An 18,592-nucleotide genomic window follows, 5' to 3' on the forward strand; every position below is an offset into this window, starting at 1 on the left:
ATTACTTAATTATTATTTTTATTAGATTCACTATGAATATAAATTATGTAAGAAAAAATGTAATTTGGATTCATTCAACGGTACGTGTTAAAGGCTCCTTCTTAGGTCTTTGCATTAAATTTTACAATAAAATAACAGATACTATACTGAGGAGAAACTCACTGAGTACAAACTAAAGCAGTAAGTAAAAGCTTCTTTGGCAAAGAAGGCTTTCTATAGTATTATAGATTATCTAGAAGATAATGATGTGTTGTTCTTTTCTGATTCTGCCCAGTCCTCTATTGGTATAATATTATATTGAATAGGTTAAGTTGTTATGTGATTTAAAAGATGGGCTGTATTTTTTCAGTTTTTTATCAGTTTGAAATGGGGAGCATGTCAAAGCCGCTTTACGAACTGATGACGTTTACCAAATGCTATTGCAATATGTTATGTTATTATCACTCCCTATGGTAAATAAATAAATTTCTATTTCTATTAATGACTGCCTACTACAACTTCATGACGTTTACCAAATGCTATTGCAATATGTTATGTTATTATCACTCCCTATGGTAAATAAATAAATTTCTATTTCTATTACTGACTGCCTACTGGCCTACTATCTGGACATTAGGCAGATAACTTTGTGCAGTAAAAAGTAAATAAATTTGGACGATTGTAAAAAAGCCAAGTATTATTTCAAAAAAAAATGTGATTTTTCGCAATTAATAAAATAAAAATTAATACAAAATGATACATGCTTGCGTTAAATAACTAGCCACGTATAACACTATCTAGACGGAATGATAATAGTATATTGTCAACATGTGCAACAAGTTGTCGATTGCCCACGAAGCGAAGTTGAATTGGTCATTCGCTTGAGTGGGTAATCGACAACGTCGCACGAATTGCACATACTATTTTGTATTACAAATGCGATGATATTTGTATTACTCATATTACAGAACACTCTTATTAACACATCAGAAAGGACTCATTAATAGTATAGATAACTAATGATAGCAGTGACACAAGTATCAGTTGCACTACAAATATAACAACATGCAACATGCTTTATTTGTACTCTTGATAGTTATACAGCAATTAAATACAGCAATAACGCATATTTCTAATCACACATTCTGGACGTGATATTATCGTGTGGGATAGTATATCGCGAACTGCAGTCTAGGGAAGACCTCGATTAGTTACGCGGCAAAATGAAACATCTATTGGCAGCCGTCGCGATTCTGTTGCTCATAGATTGCAATTACTGTGCGAGAATTCTCGCTTTGTTTCCACACACAGGCAAAAGTCATCAAATGGTTTTTGAGCCACTTTTGAAAAAACTCTCCGAACGTGGCCACCGAGTAACCGTTGTTTCATTTTTTCCTCTAAAAAATCCACAAGTCAACTACACGGATGTGAGTTTGCAAGGCCTCATGGATATTGGACTGGAAACATTTGACGCTAAATGGTTTGAAATGCAAGGATACGAGATCCCAATTGTTACGGAAATTCTGCATCAAATGGTCGGATTTACTTTATTAGGACCACTTGCTGTAAAGATCTGTCACAAAATAGTGAAATATCCGCCACTTATGGATGCTTTAAACAATAATTATGACATTGTTATAATGGAACAATTTAACAGTGATTGTATGTTAGGATTGCTACACGTGTATGAAATAAAGGTGCCTATTATTGGAATTTCATCGTGCAATCTTATGCCGTGGACATATGATCGTTTAGGCATTTCTGACAACCCATCCTTCGTACCAGCAGTAACTGTTCCATACGTTAGCCCTATGTCTTTTATGGAGAGGATCAAGAACACATTTTTATACATTTACTTTAAAGTACAGTATCGATATGCTATACAGCAAGAGGAAGAGAAGATAATTAAGAATCAATATGGCGTGAACCTAAATTTAGCAAAATTATCAAAGAATTCTATTTCTCTGCTTTTGGTTAACACTTTTCATACGTTAAATGGTGCGAGACCATTATTGCCTGGCGTTGTCGAAATTGCTGGCGTGCATCTTGATGATACAAGAAAATATATACCTGCAGTAAGTTGGCTATTTTTATGATAATATGCAGAGTTCTTATTTTTACACTACATAATATTACATCGTAAATACACATTTATTTTTGATATTATATTTAATATGTGAAAGAACATAAAAGTACTGTTGCCGATTTGATACGTTACATTTATCACAATATGCAAATCGCAGTTTCTTATGTAAGCTACATACCCAAAAATAAGACCGACAATGTTAGCACCGTGTTTTATGTACCACATAATATGGGATGGTTAATAAAATTGATTTCGTTTAACATAGTTTACGATAGATGGAATTATAGATATTTATAACGAATCCGTGCTCAAAATTATGTTAACAAAACACAACTATTTAAATAGTTAAATCTATCTGTACTTGATAGTGTATTACTGGTATAGTTAAACCAAACATGTTAACTCTAGAGGTCATTGGGTTAGTTAGGGTTAATGCAAAACTATATATAATATTTATTAGTAAATTGTATTGACCTAAAATAACTCTTTGCCGATAGTGATATCGGATTACTAGCGATATTGTGTCAGTCGGTCAGCGGAACAGACTTAATTATATTTTTACCTATTTTGTGGAGAAGTAAGGTAATTTCCACATTATGTGGTATATATATCTGAAGGTACAATGTACGTAATGCTTGATTTATATTGATAAGATTTTAAATCTTTCTTTGACGCACATTTACTGTGTTGTTAATAAACTTGAAGTAGAGTTATTCCAAATTTAAAACTTTTTGTCTTTATCTCACCATTGTCACTACAGAATTACATGACATTGAGAAGTAATTTTAAGCTTGGAGAAACTTTTTAATTTGAATTTGAATTCCACTATCCAACCAAAATTAAAGAAATTAAAATCAACAAAGGTTATTAATGGAAATGATAACAAAAATGTACCTTGTGTGCTTTGAAATATTGCAGATCTATTAATTAATATTCAGCACACAATTATCTATGTTTTTATTATTTTAATATTTAGAGCATATTTTCTATCATACGTTCAGTATTCCTCCTCAGATAAGGTGTTGATCAGATTGTGATCACGCTTTGATAGAGTAGGGCCCGTGGCAGTTTGGCCAAGTCAAAAAAACCTGTATATAAATGATTTTTTCTTAATACTTAAATTGGTATTTCCACAGTACAGTAATAGAAGGGACCTCCGCAAGTTTCCTTGAAATTTATATAGTCTGGGTGGAGCGTTGGGGTCGGTACATACAACAAGTAAAATTACGGATTAATTTAACCCTGACAGCAGCTAGACTCGGCGCGCATATTGTGGCACTTAATAGTTTTGTCTTCCCAAGATTGCTTAGCGGCTGTGTAAGTCATGCGTATCTGTGCGTGCGTCGATTCAGGTGCTCTAGTACGAAGTTAAAGTACTGTTCTATTACTGTACTGTGGCATTGCAAAGCACTCCGAGTACAGCTAGTAAATTATAATTTATCAAGAAGAAGAATATTATTATTGTAATAATACATTCTATTATTATTGAATGTAACGTAATCAATAAAATCACTCTTGATTATAATAGACACTCTTATCTTTTTATTACAATATTTGAAAAGTGATTGTGAAATTGAATAATATTATTTATCAATGAAGTTTTATCTCATATTATCATATGACCTCGTTAATAAATTGCAATAGGTTTTTTTCAAAATGTACACAGATATAAAATCAGAGCTGACATACATTGTTTGTGTACGTGTTCCAGAATGTTCCAACAGTCTCAATTAAAGAATGGCAATAGGTAGGTACTTAAACAATCAAGATTCGTTAGTAGAAGGTGATATTCATCACATACAATAAACAGTGGAGCGATGGATGGAGCTTTGGGTTGATATTTATAGTCTAAGCACATGGTCGGATTTGGTACGGCTGGACTGTAATAATAATAATTTTGTGCGATGGACAATGCGACATAATATTATATCGAATGTGGACCGCGTCCGATGGTTCAGCCGTACCGTAAATCCGATCAAGTATTTATAGCTTTACACGTAGAAGATTTCATATAACAAGGGCTGGGAAGTTATTTCAAGATGCATTTGCGTGGGTTGGTAGATTTTACTTCTACGGGATTAGCTAGTTTTTTTTTTTTTATGGAATAGGAGGACAAACGAGCGTACGGGTCACCTGTTGTTAAGTGATCACCGCCGCCCATACTCTCTTGCAACACCAGAGGAATCACAGGAGCGTTGCCGGCCTTTGAGGAAGGTGTACGTGCTTTTTTTGAAGGTACCCATGTCGTATCGTCCCGGAAACACCGCACAAGGAAGTTCATTCCACAGCTTTGTAGTACGTGGAAGAAAGCTCCTTGTAAACCGCACTGTGGAGGACCGCCACACATCCAGATGGTGAGGATGATATCCTAACTTGTGGCGTGTCGTGCGAAGGTGGAATTCGGCGGCAGGAATTAGGTAAAACAGCTCTTCGGAACATTCCCCGTGATAAATGTGGTAGAAGACACACAATGAAGCGACGTCTCTACGCAACGCCAAGTGATCCAGCCGTTCACAGAGTACTGGGTCCCCGACAATTCGCGCTGCTCTGCGTTGCACGCGGTCAAATGGATCGAGCTGATACTGGGGTGCACCAGACCAGAGATGACAGCAATACTCCATGTGTGGCCGGTTCTGCGCTTTGTACAGCGCTAGAATGTGGGCCGGCTTGAAGTATTGCCGTGCTCTATTAATGACGCCCAGTTTCTTTGAAGCCAATTTGGCTTTGCCCTCCAGATGGCCACGGAATTGGCAATCGCTCGAGATTTCGAGACCCAGTATTCCGATACTAGGTGAGGCTTTTAGGGAAGTGTTGTCGAAGAGCAGTGATGCGACAAATGGGGTTTTTTTAGTGGTAAACGCGCAAACTTGAGTCTTCTGGGGGTTAAATTGGACAAAGTTCAATTTACCCCATTCCGCGACCTTCTCAAGAGAGGACTCGATAGAAGACACAAGTTTCTCCCGGCACTGGTCGACGATTTCCCGAGAGAGACGTGCATGGCCCGTGTATACGGCATCACCAGTGCTGTCATCTGCATAGCAATGAATGTTGGAGGTGTCCAACATATCATTGATATGCAGAAGAAACAGCGTAGGAGATAGCACACAGCCTTGGGGCACTCCAACATTCACGGGCTTCGGGTTCGAGCAATGTCCGTCGACAACGACCTGTATGCTGCGCCCAGTGAGGAAGTTGGAGGTCCACTTGCACAAGCTCTCGGGAAGCCCAAATGATGGAAGTTTAGAGAGGAGCGCCTTATGCCATACACGATCAAAGGCCTTCGCTATATCCAGGCTAACTGCCAGGCTAACTGCCAGGCTAACTGCCAGGCCTTCCCCCTTGCTTTCAATAGCCGCAGCCCATCTATGTGTTAGGTATACCAGAAGATCACCTGCCGACCGACCATGGCGAAACCCGTATTGTCGGTCGTTGACCAACTGGTGACCCTCTAGGTATACCAAGAGCTGACGGCTAATTATGCTCTCCATGATTTTGGAGAGCAGGGAGGTAATAGCAATAGGCCTGTAGTTTGCCGGATCCGAACTGTCTCCTTTTTTTTGGATCGGATGGACAAGGGCTGACTTCCATGAGTCAGGGACTACGCCTTTGGAATAAGAGTGCCGGAATAAACGCGTTAGCACCGGCGTCAACTCAGGGGCACACGTTCTATGCACGATTGGAGAAATGCCATCCGGCCCGCTCGACTTCCTGACGTCCAACGAAAACAGAGCTCGCCTAACAGTTTTCTGTCTGAACTGTACTTCAGGCATAGAGCTCTGACACCGCGGGATGGTCGGCGGTGTTTTTCGTTGTCGTCAAGAGTCGAGTTGGAGGCGAAAAGAGCGCACAGGTGATCGGCTTTCTCTTTTGCCGTATGGGCCAGGGTGTCATTCCTCATGTGCAACGGCGGCATGGACAGCTGGCTGAAGTTACCAAGAGCAGCTTTCGACAACGACCAGAACTTGCGTGTTCCGGTCGGGTAACTGGAAAGCTGCTCGCCGATTTTGACGACGTGTTTTGACTTTGCACGGGCGATTTGCCGCTTAAAAAATCTGGAAGCATGGTTGTATTTCCTCTTTAGAACTATGCAGTTCGGATCCTTTGTGCCCAGCGCCGCAACCCAAGTTCGATACGCCTGTTTTTTGCAGTCAGATGCTGCTTTAACTGACGCATCGAACCAGGGCTGTGATCTGCCACCGATCGGTACTACAGAGCTTGGTATAAAAATATCCATGCCCTGTAGTATCACATCGGCTACTGCAACGGCGCAGGCACTAGGATCATCCGAAGGGAAACAAACCCTGCTCCAAGGGTAGGATGCAAAAAAGGAACGCATCCTATCCCAATCTGCTGACTTGTAGTGCCAAACGCGGCGGGTCGCTGGTGGTCTGCGACTTGGGCGTCGTATAGGCACTACACTCCTGACCAGGCAATGGTCGGACGTTCCGAGAGGGGCGTCGAGAATGACCTGGTAACCATCGGGATGTGTAGTCAGCAGAAGATCTAATAAGGACGGCATGTGGCTAACCACATCCGGGAGCCGCGTTGGCGACTCAACCAATTGGGACAGATCGTACGCCAATGCAAAATTATGCACAGATCGCCCTGCGTAGTCTGTGGTACGTGATCCAAGCCATTCGGCATTGTGCCCGTTGAAATCACCCAAGACTACGATTTCAGCGGAGGGGATCTGTGCAAGCACGTCGTCAATTGCCGCTTGAACTAGATGTTTGGCGCTATCGTAATACGAGTGATACAATAAGTTTTCATAGGGTGGCTAACAGCCATCAATACACATACATATCCTCCACAAATAGCTATTAAATAGTTTTTTAACATTTTTACAAATTACTATATAACTATGTACTAGGTAGGTATCTTACGCATTATTAATTTTTATTGACTCTATTGACGCAATTGACTTAAAGTCTTAAACTGATATTGTCATTATATTAGTTTTCTGTGACCTGCAAATAATCTTGTATAATATTATGTTTCTCAACACGATGGTTTTAGTTTGTTAAAATTATTTGAAGTACGTGGTAAAAAGGAGTGTGATCTATAGTTTGTGAGCATGAGTGGAACATGGAGATTCTTTTTTCTAGAATATTGGTAGGGAATATTGAGTTTTAATTTAGATAACAAGGTTGGACTGTCAACCTAACACTGAGCAACTTTCATAATAGTCGTAATATCGCCCATGTATCTACGGAGTGTTAATGGTAGGAAATGAAGTCGAGTACACCGAGTTTTGGGAATTCTAAACTTATAATTTAAAAATCTAGATTTTTCTCTGTATTTGTTTAATTCTTTTATTGTGTATCATATATACCGGATTCCAGATTTGACTCGAATACTCTAAATGACAACAAACATAAGCACAAAAAAGAATTTTTTATGTTTTCATTCTCTTTAAGCAGTTTACTGTACGTACCTATTATAAACCCAAGTGCTTGGGATGCCTTTTTTGCAATATTGTCCTTGTATATTGAATATTGTATTATTCGTAAGTTAACTTACAATCAACATCTTCACCTCAGATATGTTTACAGTAGTATTTAATAGTTATTATGATATATATAGATGCTATTGCTATGCGGAAACATTAGCATAGTATTGTTGAAAAGCATAAAAAATATACTTACTAATTACTTATTATTCATGTTATGCGACGGTATATTCAGCTAGTGAATGCTAAGTTTAGAACAGAGCATGCCTTTTGACGTCGTTTGGATAGGGGCATAATCTTTCAGTTGAGCTAATTCAAAGCCACAGGAAGTTCCAACTTCCTGATACGTACCAGCATCTCTATTTTTAGTGACAACGCTTATCTAAATATTTTTCATGTAATAGCAAACTGATATTACTTATAATCTATTGATTATCTTTATTGCCACTACTCTTGTCTTGTCTTCTCCAAGTCTTGTTTTTGTTTAATGCCGATCATTCATGTAAAATTTGTTCATAATCAGTGCACATAATGTACAGAAATGATAACAGAACAGGCACACCTCAAGGATCTCTACTCGGCCCTGTTTTATTTAACTATTTTTTAAGGATTTACATCGATTGTCTGCAAACTAGAATTAACACGTTGCCTGCCAGAGTATTTTGGTTAAGTAGCCGTGACGTATAATTTTTTGCAAGTAAATTTTATTTAAATAATAATGCTATATAGTATAACAGTTCATGCTACCAGCCAATATAAATATTTTCGCAGGACATTGGTCTTTTATTATTCCTAATTCACTGCTCATACGCCTGCAAAATAATAAAAATGTAGCTCCCACGATCAGTCTATAAAATCCAATTTAAAAATAATAAGCTCATTAATGCATTACGTGTAATGCACGGACGTCACAACTGGTCCGTATAATAATAATAATAATTGTATAATATATTATTATTATTATTATTATATTGTATAAATTATTATTACTATGATAATAAAATTTTAAAAACATTTTGACTTTGTTTTATGTTTAAAATTCAATTATGTGCAAAATTGTTTCAGTATATGGAACGGTTCCTGAATGAATCTGAACACGGGGTTGTTTTATTCAGTTTTGGATCACTTATCAGGACGTCAACAATGCCCAAATATAAGGAAGAAATATTGGTCAACGCACTTTCTAAGTTGAAGCAAAGAGTCATTTGGAAATATGAAGAAAGTGGTGAAGAAGGAACTCTATCGGGAAACATTTTGCGGGTGAGATGGCTGCCCCAATACGAATTATTACGTAAGTTATCAAATATTAATTTGTTTGATCAACATAGTACTGACAAAATAAATATACATATTTATTTTTTTAAAGTGATAACTCTCACTTCTGGGATTAATTTGTTTACAAATTTAATTTTGTAATTAACCCCAGAAGTGAGGGTTATCACATTAAAAAATAACAAGCGGCATAATATCAAGACAGTTTCCTAATATTGGGATTGAGTTTGGCTCAGTGGAAGAGCGCTCGCACGGAACGCGAGTGAACGCGGGTTCCCGCATCGTACATGAATTTTGTTAACGAATTTTATTTGTACAGTAAATATAAATTACAATGGTCTCAACTCATAATACTATTGATTCATATGTCATAGGATAACTACTCATGGCCTATAAATTAAAATATCATACATTCCAGTCGATTATAATATATAAATAATAATAGATCATTATATATGTAACATTGCTGCATACAATTAAATGCCAACTCCGCAATGTTTTTTTACCATAACTAATATAAAATCGTTATTAAAATATAAATATGGCTCCTATTCGTATCGTAGTTTCTCATCATATTTCATATCTTTCTCTAAACCTCAAACATCATGTTTCGCAAAATGTACAAAACCATGAAAGAAACATTTCATTTACTTTTGCTCATAAAATAGCTCCATGTATATCTATCTTAATATATATATTTCTTGTGTGCGTGTATATGTCACTGAACTCCTCCTAGACGGATGGACCGCTTTTGATGAAACTTTCTGTGTGTCTTCAGGTGGATTCGAGGATGGTTTAGATTCACAATCGAACTACCTCCTAAACGGCTTGACCGATTTTGATGATATTTTTGTGTGTTCCAGTGAATTTGAGATTGGTGTGTGTCTTCAGGTGGATTCGAGAATGGTTTAGATTCACAATTAAACTACCTCCTAAACGGCTGGACCGATATTGATGTTTTTTTTTGTTTGTTTCCGTCAGTTTGAGTTTGTTTTAGATTCTCAATTCCGTCCATATTATATAATTCTCCTACTCATGTGTATGTTAGTGAACTCCTACTAACGGGTGGACCGATTTTTCAAATTTAAGACGTATGTACAGGACAACGTCTGTCGGGTCCACTAGTATATATTATAAAAATCAATTGCTGTTCGTTAGTCTCGCTAAAACTCGAGAACGGCTGGACCGATTTGGCTAATTTTGGTATTGAATTATTTGTGGAAGTCCAGGGAAGGTTTAAAAGGCTGCTAAATTAAATAAAAACAACAAATTTGTTTTTACTTTGATGTGTCCATACACAATTTCTATGAGAGAATTGATTCACGCACGGTTTGACAGTTCTGCTGTGAAACAATTTCATTACGACAGCAGGGTGCATATTTTACGAAGTTATTTTTGATGTTATGATATATTATTGGCAAATTCATATAAAAACATTATTTTATTTACTATATACAGAACAACGTCTGTCGGGTCAGCTAGTATGTAATAAAAATATTCTTACCCTTTTTTAACAGACTTCAAAAACAGAAGAAAAGAATCTCCGAATTCTTAATAACACTGTATTTGTATGTGTGCTACCCCATCTCTTTTATGGATTGTCTGGATTTTTTTTTTCGTTAGTAAGGATATACTTGATAATGGAATGTAGGGGTAATTGAGGCAAGTATATATTAGGGCATTAATGTAGCATTATTGGTTTACAAATTTGTGCAAATTACGCTTTGTAAAAGTGTTGGTAAAGAGCTACTCATGAAGAAGAAAATTTCACGTGTTTTGTTAAGATAGGCAACTATAACAAATGAAATTATAAGGAATAAAACCTGATCTGATGTTGAAACCGAAGGGTGGGAATCAGAACAGGTCAGCGGGGATCAGGGGAGGAACGCCACACATCCAGATGGTGGGGATGATGTTCTATTTTGTGGCGTGTCATGTGTGTTGGAGGTAGGATTTGCGGCAGGAATAAGGTCAAACAGCTCTTTGAAACACTCTCCGTCATAAATGCGGTAGAAAACACACAATGGGGCTACATCTCTATGCAACGCTAGGTGATCGAGCCGTTCACAGAGCACTGGTTCCCTGATAATTCAAGCAAATTTGCGTTGAACGTGGTACTGGGGCGCGCCAGACCAAAGATGATAGCAATACTCCATATGCAGCCGGACCTGCGCTTTGTAGAGCGCTAGTATGTGGGCTGGCTTGTAGAATGCCGTGCTCTATTTATGAGGCCCAGCTTCTTCGAAGCCAATTTGGCTTTACCATCCAAATAACTACGAGAGACCTGCATGACCCGTGTATACGTGTCACCAGTGCTGTCATCTGCATAGAAATGTATGTTGGAGGTGTCCAACATATGATTGATATATGCATATATCAATATATGGATATAAAGATATATGTATATTATCATAAAAAGGCATAAAAGGCATTTATTTTCTCAAAATTGATTCCTTTAGAACTCTTTTTGATGTCATTTCTTATACTACTAGATACTACTACCGCTTCGGAAACAAATGGCGCTCTGAGAGAGAAGAAGCGGCGCAAGAAACTCTCCCAGCATTATTTTTTTATGCGCTCTTTTCAATAAAAATATACAATATTGTACAGTCGCTATAAAATAATCACAATCCAGTCCCAGGCTGTCCGATCATTTAGATATTCAGCAGTGGAGTAATAGGATTTACGACAGAGCCATTTATTTATAAAACATTTAAATTTATTTATAGATAATGCCTGAACAGTGGCTGGGACTTTATTGTAGAAGTGTATACATTTACCCTTAAAGCTATTATGTATCTTATGAAGCCTACTAGAATTAGTTACAAGCAATCCCTTATTTCTAGTGTTATAATAATGAAAATCACTATTAAGAGCAAAAAGGTGACGATTTTTGTGAACATATATTAAATTTTCATAAATGTACTGACAATTAACAGTCATAATATTTATTTCTTTAAATTTTTCTTTTAGAGACTGTCTATAACCAAGCTGATATATAGCACGAACAGCTCTCTTTTGCAGTGCAAACACTATATCAATGTCAGCAGCATGACCCCATAGTAATATACCGTACGTCATGATGCTGTGAAAATAACTAAAGTACACTAATCTAGCGGTCGCAACATTCGTGTACTCTCTAATCTTTCTAACTGCATATGCCGCAGAGCTGAGTCTATCTGCTAGATGGGTAATATGTGGACCCCACTGAAGCTTTTTATCTAACGTGATACCCAAGAAGACCGTAGTGTCCACAAGTTCCAATCTCTGGTCATTTATAAGTACGTTGGTTTGCACCTCCGCTGTGTTTGGTGTAATGAACCGTAAACACTTTGTATTTTTTACTGTTTAAGTGCAGATTATTCGTCTCAAACCAACGCACTATCTTTGAGAGTGCATTGCTTACCTCGTCATCAATATCGGCACGTCGCTTCACTTTAAAAATAAGTGAAGTATCATCAGCAAACAATGCAATCTCATGGCTATCATCTACCACAAACGGTAGATCGTTAATATATATAAGAAACAAGAAAGGACCGAGAATAGAACCCTGTGGAACACCTATTCCCACAGGTTTACCCGAAGACCGTTTGCCATTTACATCGACTATCTGAACTCTTTCGCTTAAATATGATTTTAACAGATTTAGATTAACATATATGCATATATCTATATATCTGGTCAAAATCGCCGGAATACGTTGGATGAGGGCAGCGCAGGACCAATCGTCGTGGAAATCTTTGCGGGAGGCATTTGTCGACTTCCTTACGTCCAACGAAAACAGAGCACACGCGCATAATAGTTTTTTTCTTTTTAACTATTTGTCTGAAGTAATTTAAACTTATATAATTACTTAGATTAATAGCTTCATGAATTCAAAAGTAATAGTAAATAAATTAACTTTTATTCGTATGATAATAAATATTTCAAGGAAGGTTATTTAGTAGTACGTCAAGTTCAACCACAATGTAACCACATAAGATCGTAATCCTAGTTACCAAGTAACATTACATCCAATGTAAGGCTATGACGTATAACTCCGACATGAATTTCCACCGAAGTCAATGTTTATTATCATATCATATTCCATACTGAGAATATTATTTTATTCTTCTCTTATATATAATAATATTATATTATTGCCACTAGTATTAAATCATGTATTTTTCCATCACGCAACTTGCATGTATAAGGTATGTTTTTATTATTTATCCTCTATACATTTTTAATTGAATCTGATTATAATAATAATATTTTTTTTAATTCTTCATACACTAGTTTATTAAAATATCCTGGTGTAAGGCCTTTTTTTGTTATTAACTTTATCGTTTCAAAGATATTATCTATTTGTCTCTCAAATTGAAACATTGCGGACAAAGTTCATACTTAATAGGTCAGTTTTATCTATCTAAATTTAATTATGAAAGTGTGTTATTTATAGTGTTTCTGCCATTAGAAATACGAATTCAATACTAATTTATTATTAAAAGTTGAGAATTCTTTATGAAAATCATAGTTTCATTATGTGTATGTCACGTCACCGAAAACGCTGTCCACCATTTTGTGACGTCACTATAGCAGAAACAATTTGATTTTAGCAACACACCAAAGTTACGGGCTATGAAAAGTCATTTTTATTTTTAGAAAAAATCAATAAGGATTGCACCGCACATGTGTCATTCTTCGTTTATGTTATTATGACGTCACGACCATGGCGGCTCCCTTTTTGGCGCGACTATTTATCATTTAAATTTAAAATAATATTTCGTGGCATAAAGTGGAATTATTGCGAAGAAATAAAAATACCGGTTGGTATTTGAATCTTTACGATTATTTTAGAATATATTTTACATTAAGTTGAAGAAGAGCCTATTATTATTAACTATAATAAGTGATATAATCAGAGTATTATGTTGTTTATTAACTGATCTGAATATATGAATATCTGAATAATTTAACACTATGAATTTACTTTTTTTTTTTTTTGAAAAAATTATAAATATTAAATAATATTACCATAATTTAGTACGTTTCATGCCAAATTTTATGGAAAGTCCGACTGAAGTGGCATTTTAAAATTAAAAAGCAGTTATAAATTTTGTATTCTAGAAACTAATTTTTTTCTTAATTTATATACTGCCCTTTAAATATGACTGATGAATTCAGCCTTAAATATTATATTTATATATTATCTAAATAATATAATATTCAATTTTTATTAATACATTTATAGTAAAAATCTCTTAGCAACGCACGTAGAATAAATATACAAATGTACCATTATATTTTTTCAGAACATAGAAAAGTTGTGGCATTTTTGGCGCATGGTGGTCTACTGGGAATGACAGAAGCTGTGTCTGCTGGTAAACCCATGGTAGTTGTGCCGTTCTTTGGTGACCAACCAGCGAATGCTGCTGCCGCTGCTAACGTTGGCTTCGCTAAAGTTGTGCCTTACAATGAACTTACTGAAGAATCCCTTACCGCAGCTTTGAAAAGTGTGCTTAGTCCTGAGTAAGTATTTTAGATTATCGTTCAAATTCAAATTCACATATTTTTGTTAAAAAAAATGAATTAAAACCACTTTTTTAACGTCAGAAACTATCACCCAATTAAAATGTTACTCACACCTGAGAAGAACGAGTGCAAGAAACTTAGCGGGATTTTTTTTATAAAAATATGAATTACAATATAATATGCATAAAAGTTTTGCGTATCTTAAAAAACAACATGTTATAACCAAAAAATTATGTTTATTGCTTTTCAAAATGTTGGCCGTGTGTGTGAAGCGTTGTCATGATGTAGGAGAACACGGCTTTTTGGTCGTCTTTCGTGAACTTTTTTTAACATCCTGGGTAAACAAATAGTGGAATACCACTCATCATTAACACTCTTTTGATCCTCAAGTAGAATTGTGCAGATGGAACCCGTTTTGTTGGCCTGTTCTCATTTTCAATCACCCGTTCACATGATTGCTCTTTTTTTCGGGTTCAAAACAATAAATTCACGTTTCGTCTCCTGTGACATTGTCGTAAACAGCATTAAAATGTCCGTGGTTGTACCTACTTCATTAGCATCTGTGACCACCATTCCAGGCGAGCCCGCTTCTGCTCCGCTGTCAGTTCATGAGGGATACAACGACAACTAAGTTTAAAATCTTTCAATTGTTCTGAATTTGGCTCATACGAATCCCCAATAGTCCTCGAATTGTCTCATAGGTATTCCGCGGGTTTAATTCAATTACCCGCTTAACAGTAGCCACAATATTTTCGTTGACGGCAGTTGAAGGCCGCCCTTCACGAAATTCGTCATCTAAAGAAACCCGACCTCTCTGAAATTCAGCAAACCATCGCCTCACGATGCTCAAGCAAGGTGCTTCTCCCCCAAAAGCATTTTGAAGACAAGCAGCACAGTCTTGCGGATGTAGAACTTTTAAAATCATAAAAAATCATCGCTCTAAAATCTTGTCGACTTAATTCCATTTTCATTGCGTACGTAGAACTTTGATGTGTGATTAAAACAATTGACAAATGATTTCCCGCCAATATTTTTTTTAGATGGTTGCAACGTTTCAAAAAATATAACATTCGAAATTCAAATAGTTCCAATTAGGTAGAAGTGCAAAAGTTTTAGTGTGCCCCATGTATTTTTAAAGAGCCTGAGGATGTTTGCTCAATTTCCAGTCTGTGGAATCATTAAGAAAATAATTTATGTGTTAATAACCTTTACCAAACAGGCGTTACTTAACAATTATTTTAAATTTCGCAACACATTTGTATTGTACATTTTCTGAGATCATGTTGTAAATTTATCTTTTATTAAAAAAATATAATTAAAGACTTTTATTAATAAAATACTTACTAACTCGACTTAACCGAGTATTATTATATGACCCATCATAAAAGTCGAGGTCAGCTATTGATGTATAAATATTCTTGGCAAATGATGATGGTAGGTTGCCGGAGAGTTATTTAATGTAGATAGACGTGATTGTAATATGTATCGCTATCTACTACCGTGACTTGGGCTGTGTGGATATATAACGTACGATTAAAAAACTGTACAAATTTTCCTATACTGACGTACATATAATTAACATATAACATAATATTATTGACGTGAGTGGAAAATAATAATAATCTGTTAATACGTAAGGCATAAAAGCAAACAAACTCATATTAATATTTATTATTTATTCAAATAAAACAAATCTTATAACTATATTTACAATACTATGACAACATAAATATACTACAAAAAATAAACTACGTAAAAACTCATATTTGCATTTAAAATATTATAAGTATCAGTAAATGTATAGGTTCGATTTTATTGATGACAAAAATAGGTATCTACAAAAAAAGTTTTCCGATTTTTATTACTGATCGTCGATGAGACGTACATATAATTAACAGTCAGGTAAAGTACTTAGACCATAATATTTTCATCCCTATACTTATAAAGTGTAGCAAAAATAAAACTCAAGAACGCCATTGGTGCATGTGCTATTGAATACTGAATAATATTCGTAGTCATAGTAAATATTACCTCTATGCTGATAATGGAATCTGCGAGAACATTTTATAGCCTTTTGTTGATTACATGGTCGTTGTAATTGCTAAAGTAAATAAAGAAAATTGTACTTATCAAGAGTAGAAAATAATATTACGTACTCGATACAATAATATTAGTAAGTACTCTTTATAAGACTTTTATTAAGAAACAAATATATCATTAAGTCCCTAAATACATATTATTATTATGCTCTTCTAATTCTTAGATACTTATCTAGTATAATAAAATGGATGACTACAAATGGAAAGACATAGACCAAAGAGAGCGGACAGTTCGTACCACACTCACTAAGAACAATAATCTAACCGAAAATCTGCAATAGAAGGACTTATTATCAAAGGAGAATACGTAGGAAGGGGCTTTATTGATTTGAATCAACTCTGTCAAAAACAATGCTGCAATTTAAAAGCTCTTTTCCACTTAAAATCATGGACCAGCGAAATACATAAATCCATAGTTCAAAGTGGTCTAGTTAGACCACAACTAGACCACTGAACTATTACTCCGCTAAATTTATATGAAGACAAGCTCTCATAATAACCGAAATAACGATCCTCAAATACTAGACAGCCTGAAGCGAAAAGTGTTACACGCCAGGTATCCTCATGACCTGGAACAACCCCACATAAACACCCAATACTCCCAGAGAGCGAAGTGTTTATAATAGCGATAAAGTACCAAATAGTCAACACTAAAAAGTACAGAAAATTCATAATCAAAGACCCCTTAATATCGATGAATAATTCGAGTAAATACCACAAATGTCACATTCAACCAGATACCATCCAACACAATACTGGAGCACAACATTCACATAAACAGATTACACGCATAGATGTAGTGGTAGTGACAAGTCACATCTCTACTTTACCAATTGTTAATCGCAAAAATTGTCCGTGTAAATATTTACTCGCACATAGTTATAATATTATTTTTAGGTTAGTGGTTGGTAAGGTGCAAAATTATCTTAATAATTACTCGCGACTAGAAACTTACTGCAGTTGGGTGGGGGACCCGCCCATGGACAGATATAGATGTATTTAGAATAACATTTAATTTAATTAGTTATTACTTACTGTGTTGGCGATGCAAATAAATAATATTATTCTGTCTCTGTTTACAGGATGCGTGTTCAAGCACGTATGGTATCAGAAATATGGCGAGATAGAGAGAATCCTCCTTTGGATACTGCTGTTTACTGGGTGGAGAGGGTCATCAGATGGGGCCCTTCTGCCAAATTACACTCTGATGCAAGAGATATGCCGTTCTATCAATTAGTTTTATTAGACGTTATAGCAGCTTACCTTGTTTTGATCTTGGTATGTGTTAGTCTAGTTTGGTTTATTATTTCGAAGCTCTCAAGGCTTTTTATCAGACAAACGAAACAAAAGATACAGTAAAAGCACAAAAAGGTTAATTGAAGTTTTTTTATTTTTAAAGGATACATTATTAATACTTCAGATTTACACATATTTCTTAGCGCAATTATAATAATAAATTCAAGTATCATAAAACATTTTTAAATGTGTTTTTAAAAAAATTATGGAGTTCCAAGTATAAGCGGAGTGTTAAAAAAATTATTAATATTTAATGCCTTATCGTAATATTTCGTTGGTTAACAGTTAATTGTTGTTCCTCTACACTTTTTGTTACTTTCTAATGTTAATTATTGAGTAAATTAATTTTAGTGTAAACTATAATATATAGACATCAGCTATTACATTTTGATTAGTTTAGTAGTGACTTATATAAGTTAATGTGATACCTATAGTTAGATAGCGCAGTGATATAATACATATACACTTAACTCTAATTCTTTAAATAAGTAACATAGTGTAACTTTTATATTCACGAAACATTAGCTTTATTTAATAAATTAAAAGTTGTAATAAAATTGATTTTATTTCCGACGAGGATACGTTTAGCCCAATCCGACATATTTATTTGCTAATAATATGTAAGTACTTGCCTTAAATAATTATAACGTTCTTCTTTTTTATGGAAAAGGAGGACAAACGAGCGTACAGGTCACCCGGTGTTAAGTGACTACCGCCGCCCAGATTCTCTTGCAATACCAGTACAGTAGCGTTGCCAGCCTTTAAGGAAGGTGTATGCGCTTATTTTAAAGGTACCCTTGTCGTATCGTCGCGGAAACACCGCACAAGGAAGCTCATTCCACAGCTTTGTAGTACGTGGAAGAAAGCTCCTTGAAAAGTGCGCAGTGGAAGACTAAG

The 18,592-nt window shown here is 35.5% G+C and overlaps 1 protein-coding gene across 1 annotated transcript in view; it reads left to right on the forward strand.

Moving 5' to 3' along the window:
• Positions 1–18,252, forward strand: part of LOC126967987 (UDP-glycosyltransferase UGT5-like) — a 31,398-nt gene extending 13,146 nt beyond the window's left edge. The window contains exons 3-5 of the mRNA XM_050812743.1: positions 8,580–8,805; positions 14,081–14,297; positions 17,482–18,252. Of these exons, the coding sequence (XP_050668700.1) occupies positions 8,580–8,805; positions 14,081–14,297; positions 17,482–17,758 (720 nt within the window). The 3' untranslated portion in view covers positions 17,759–18,252. The remainder of the gene's footprint in view (positions 1–8,579; positions 8,806–14,080; positions 14,298–17,481) is intronic.
• Positions 18,253–18,592: the final 340 nt, after the last annotated feature.

The sequence above is a fragment of the Leptidea sinapis genome, chromosome 14, assembly GCF_905404315.1.
Source record: "Leptidea sinapis chromosome 14, ilLepSina1.1, whole genome shotgun sequence".
Lineage (NCBI taxonomy): Eukaryota > Metazoa > Arthropoda > Insecta > Lepidoptera > Pieridae > Leptidea > Leptidea sinapis.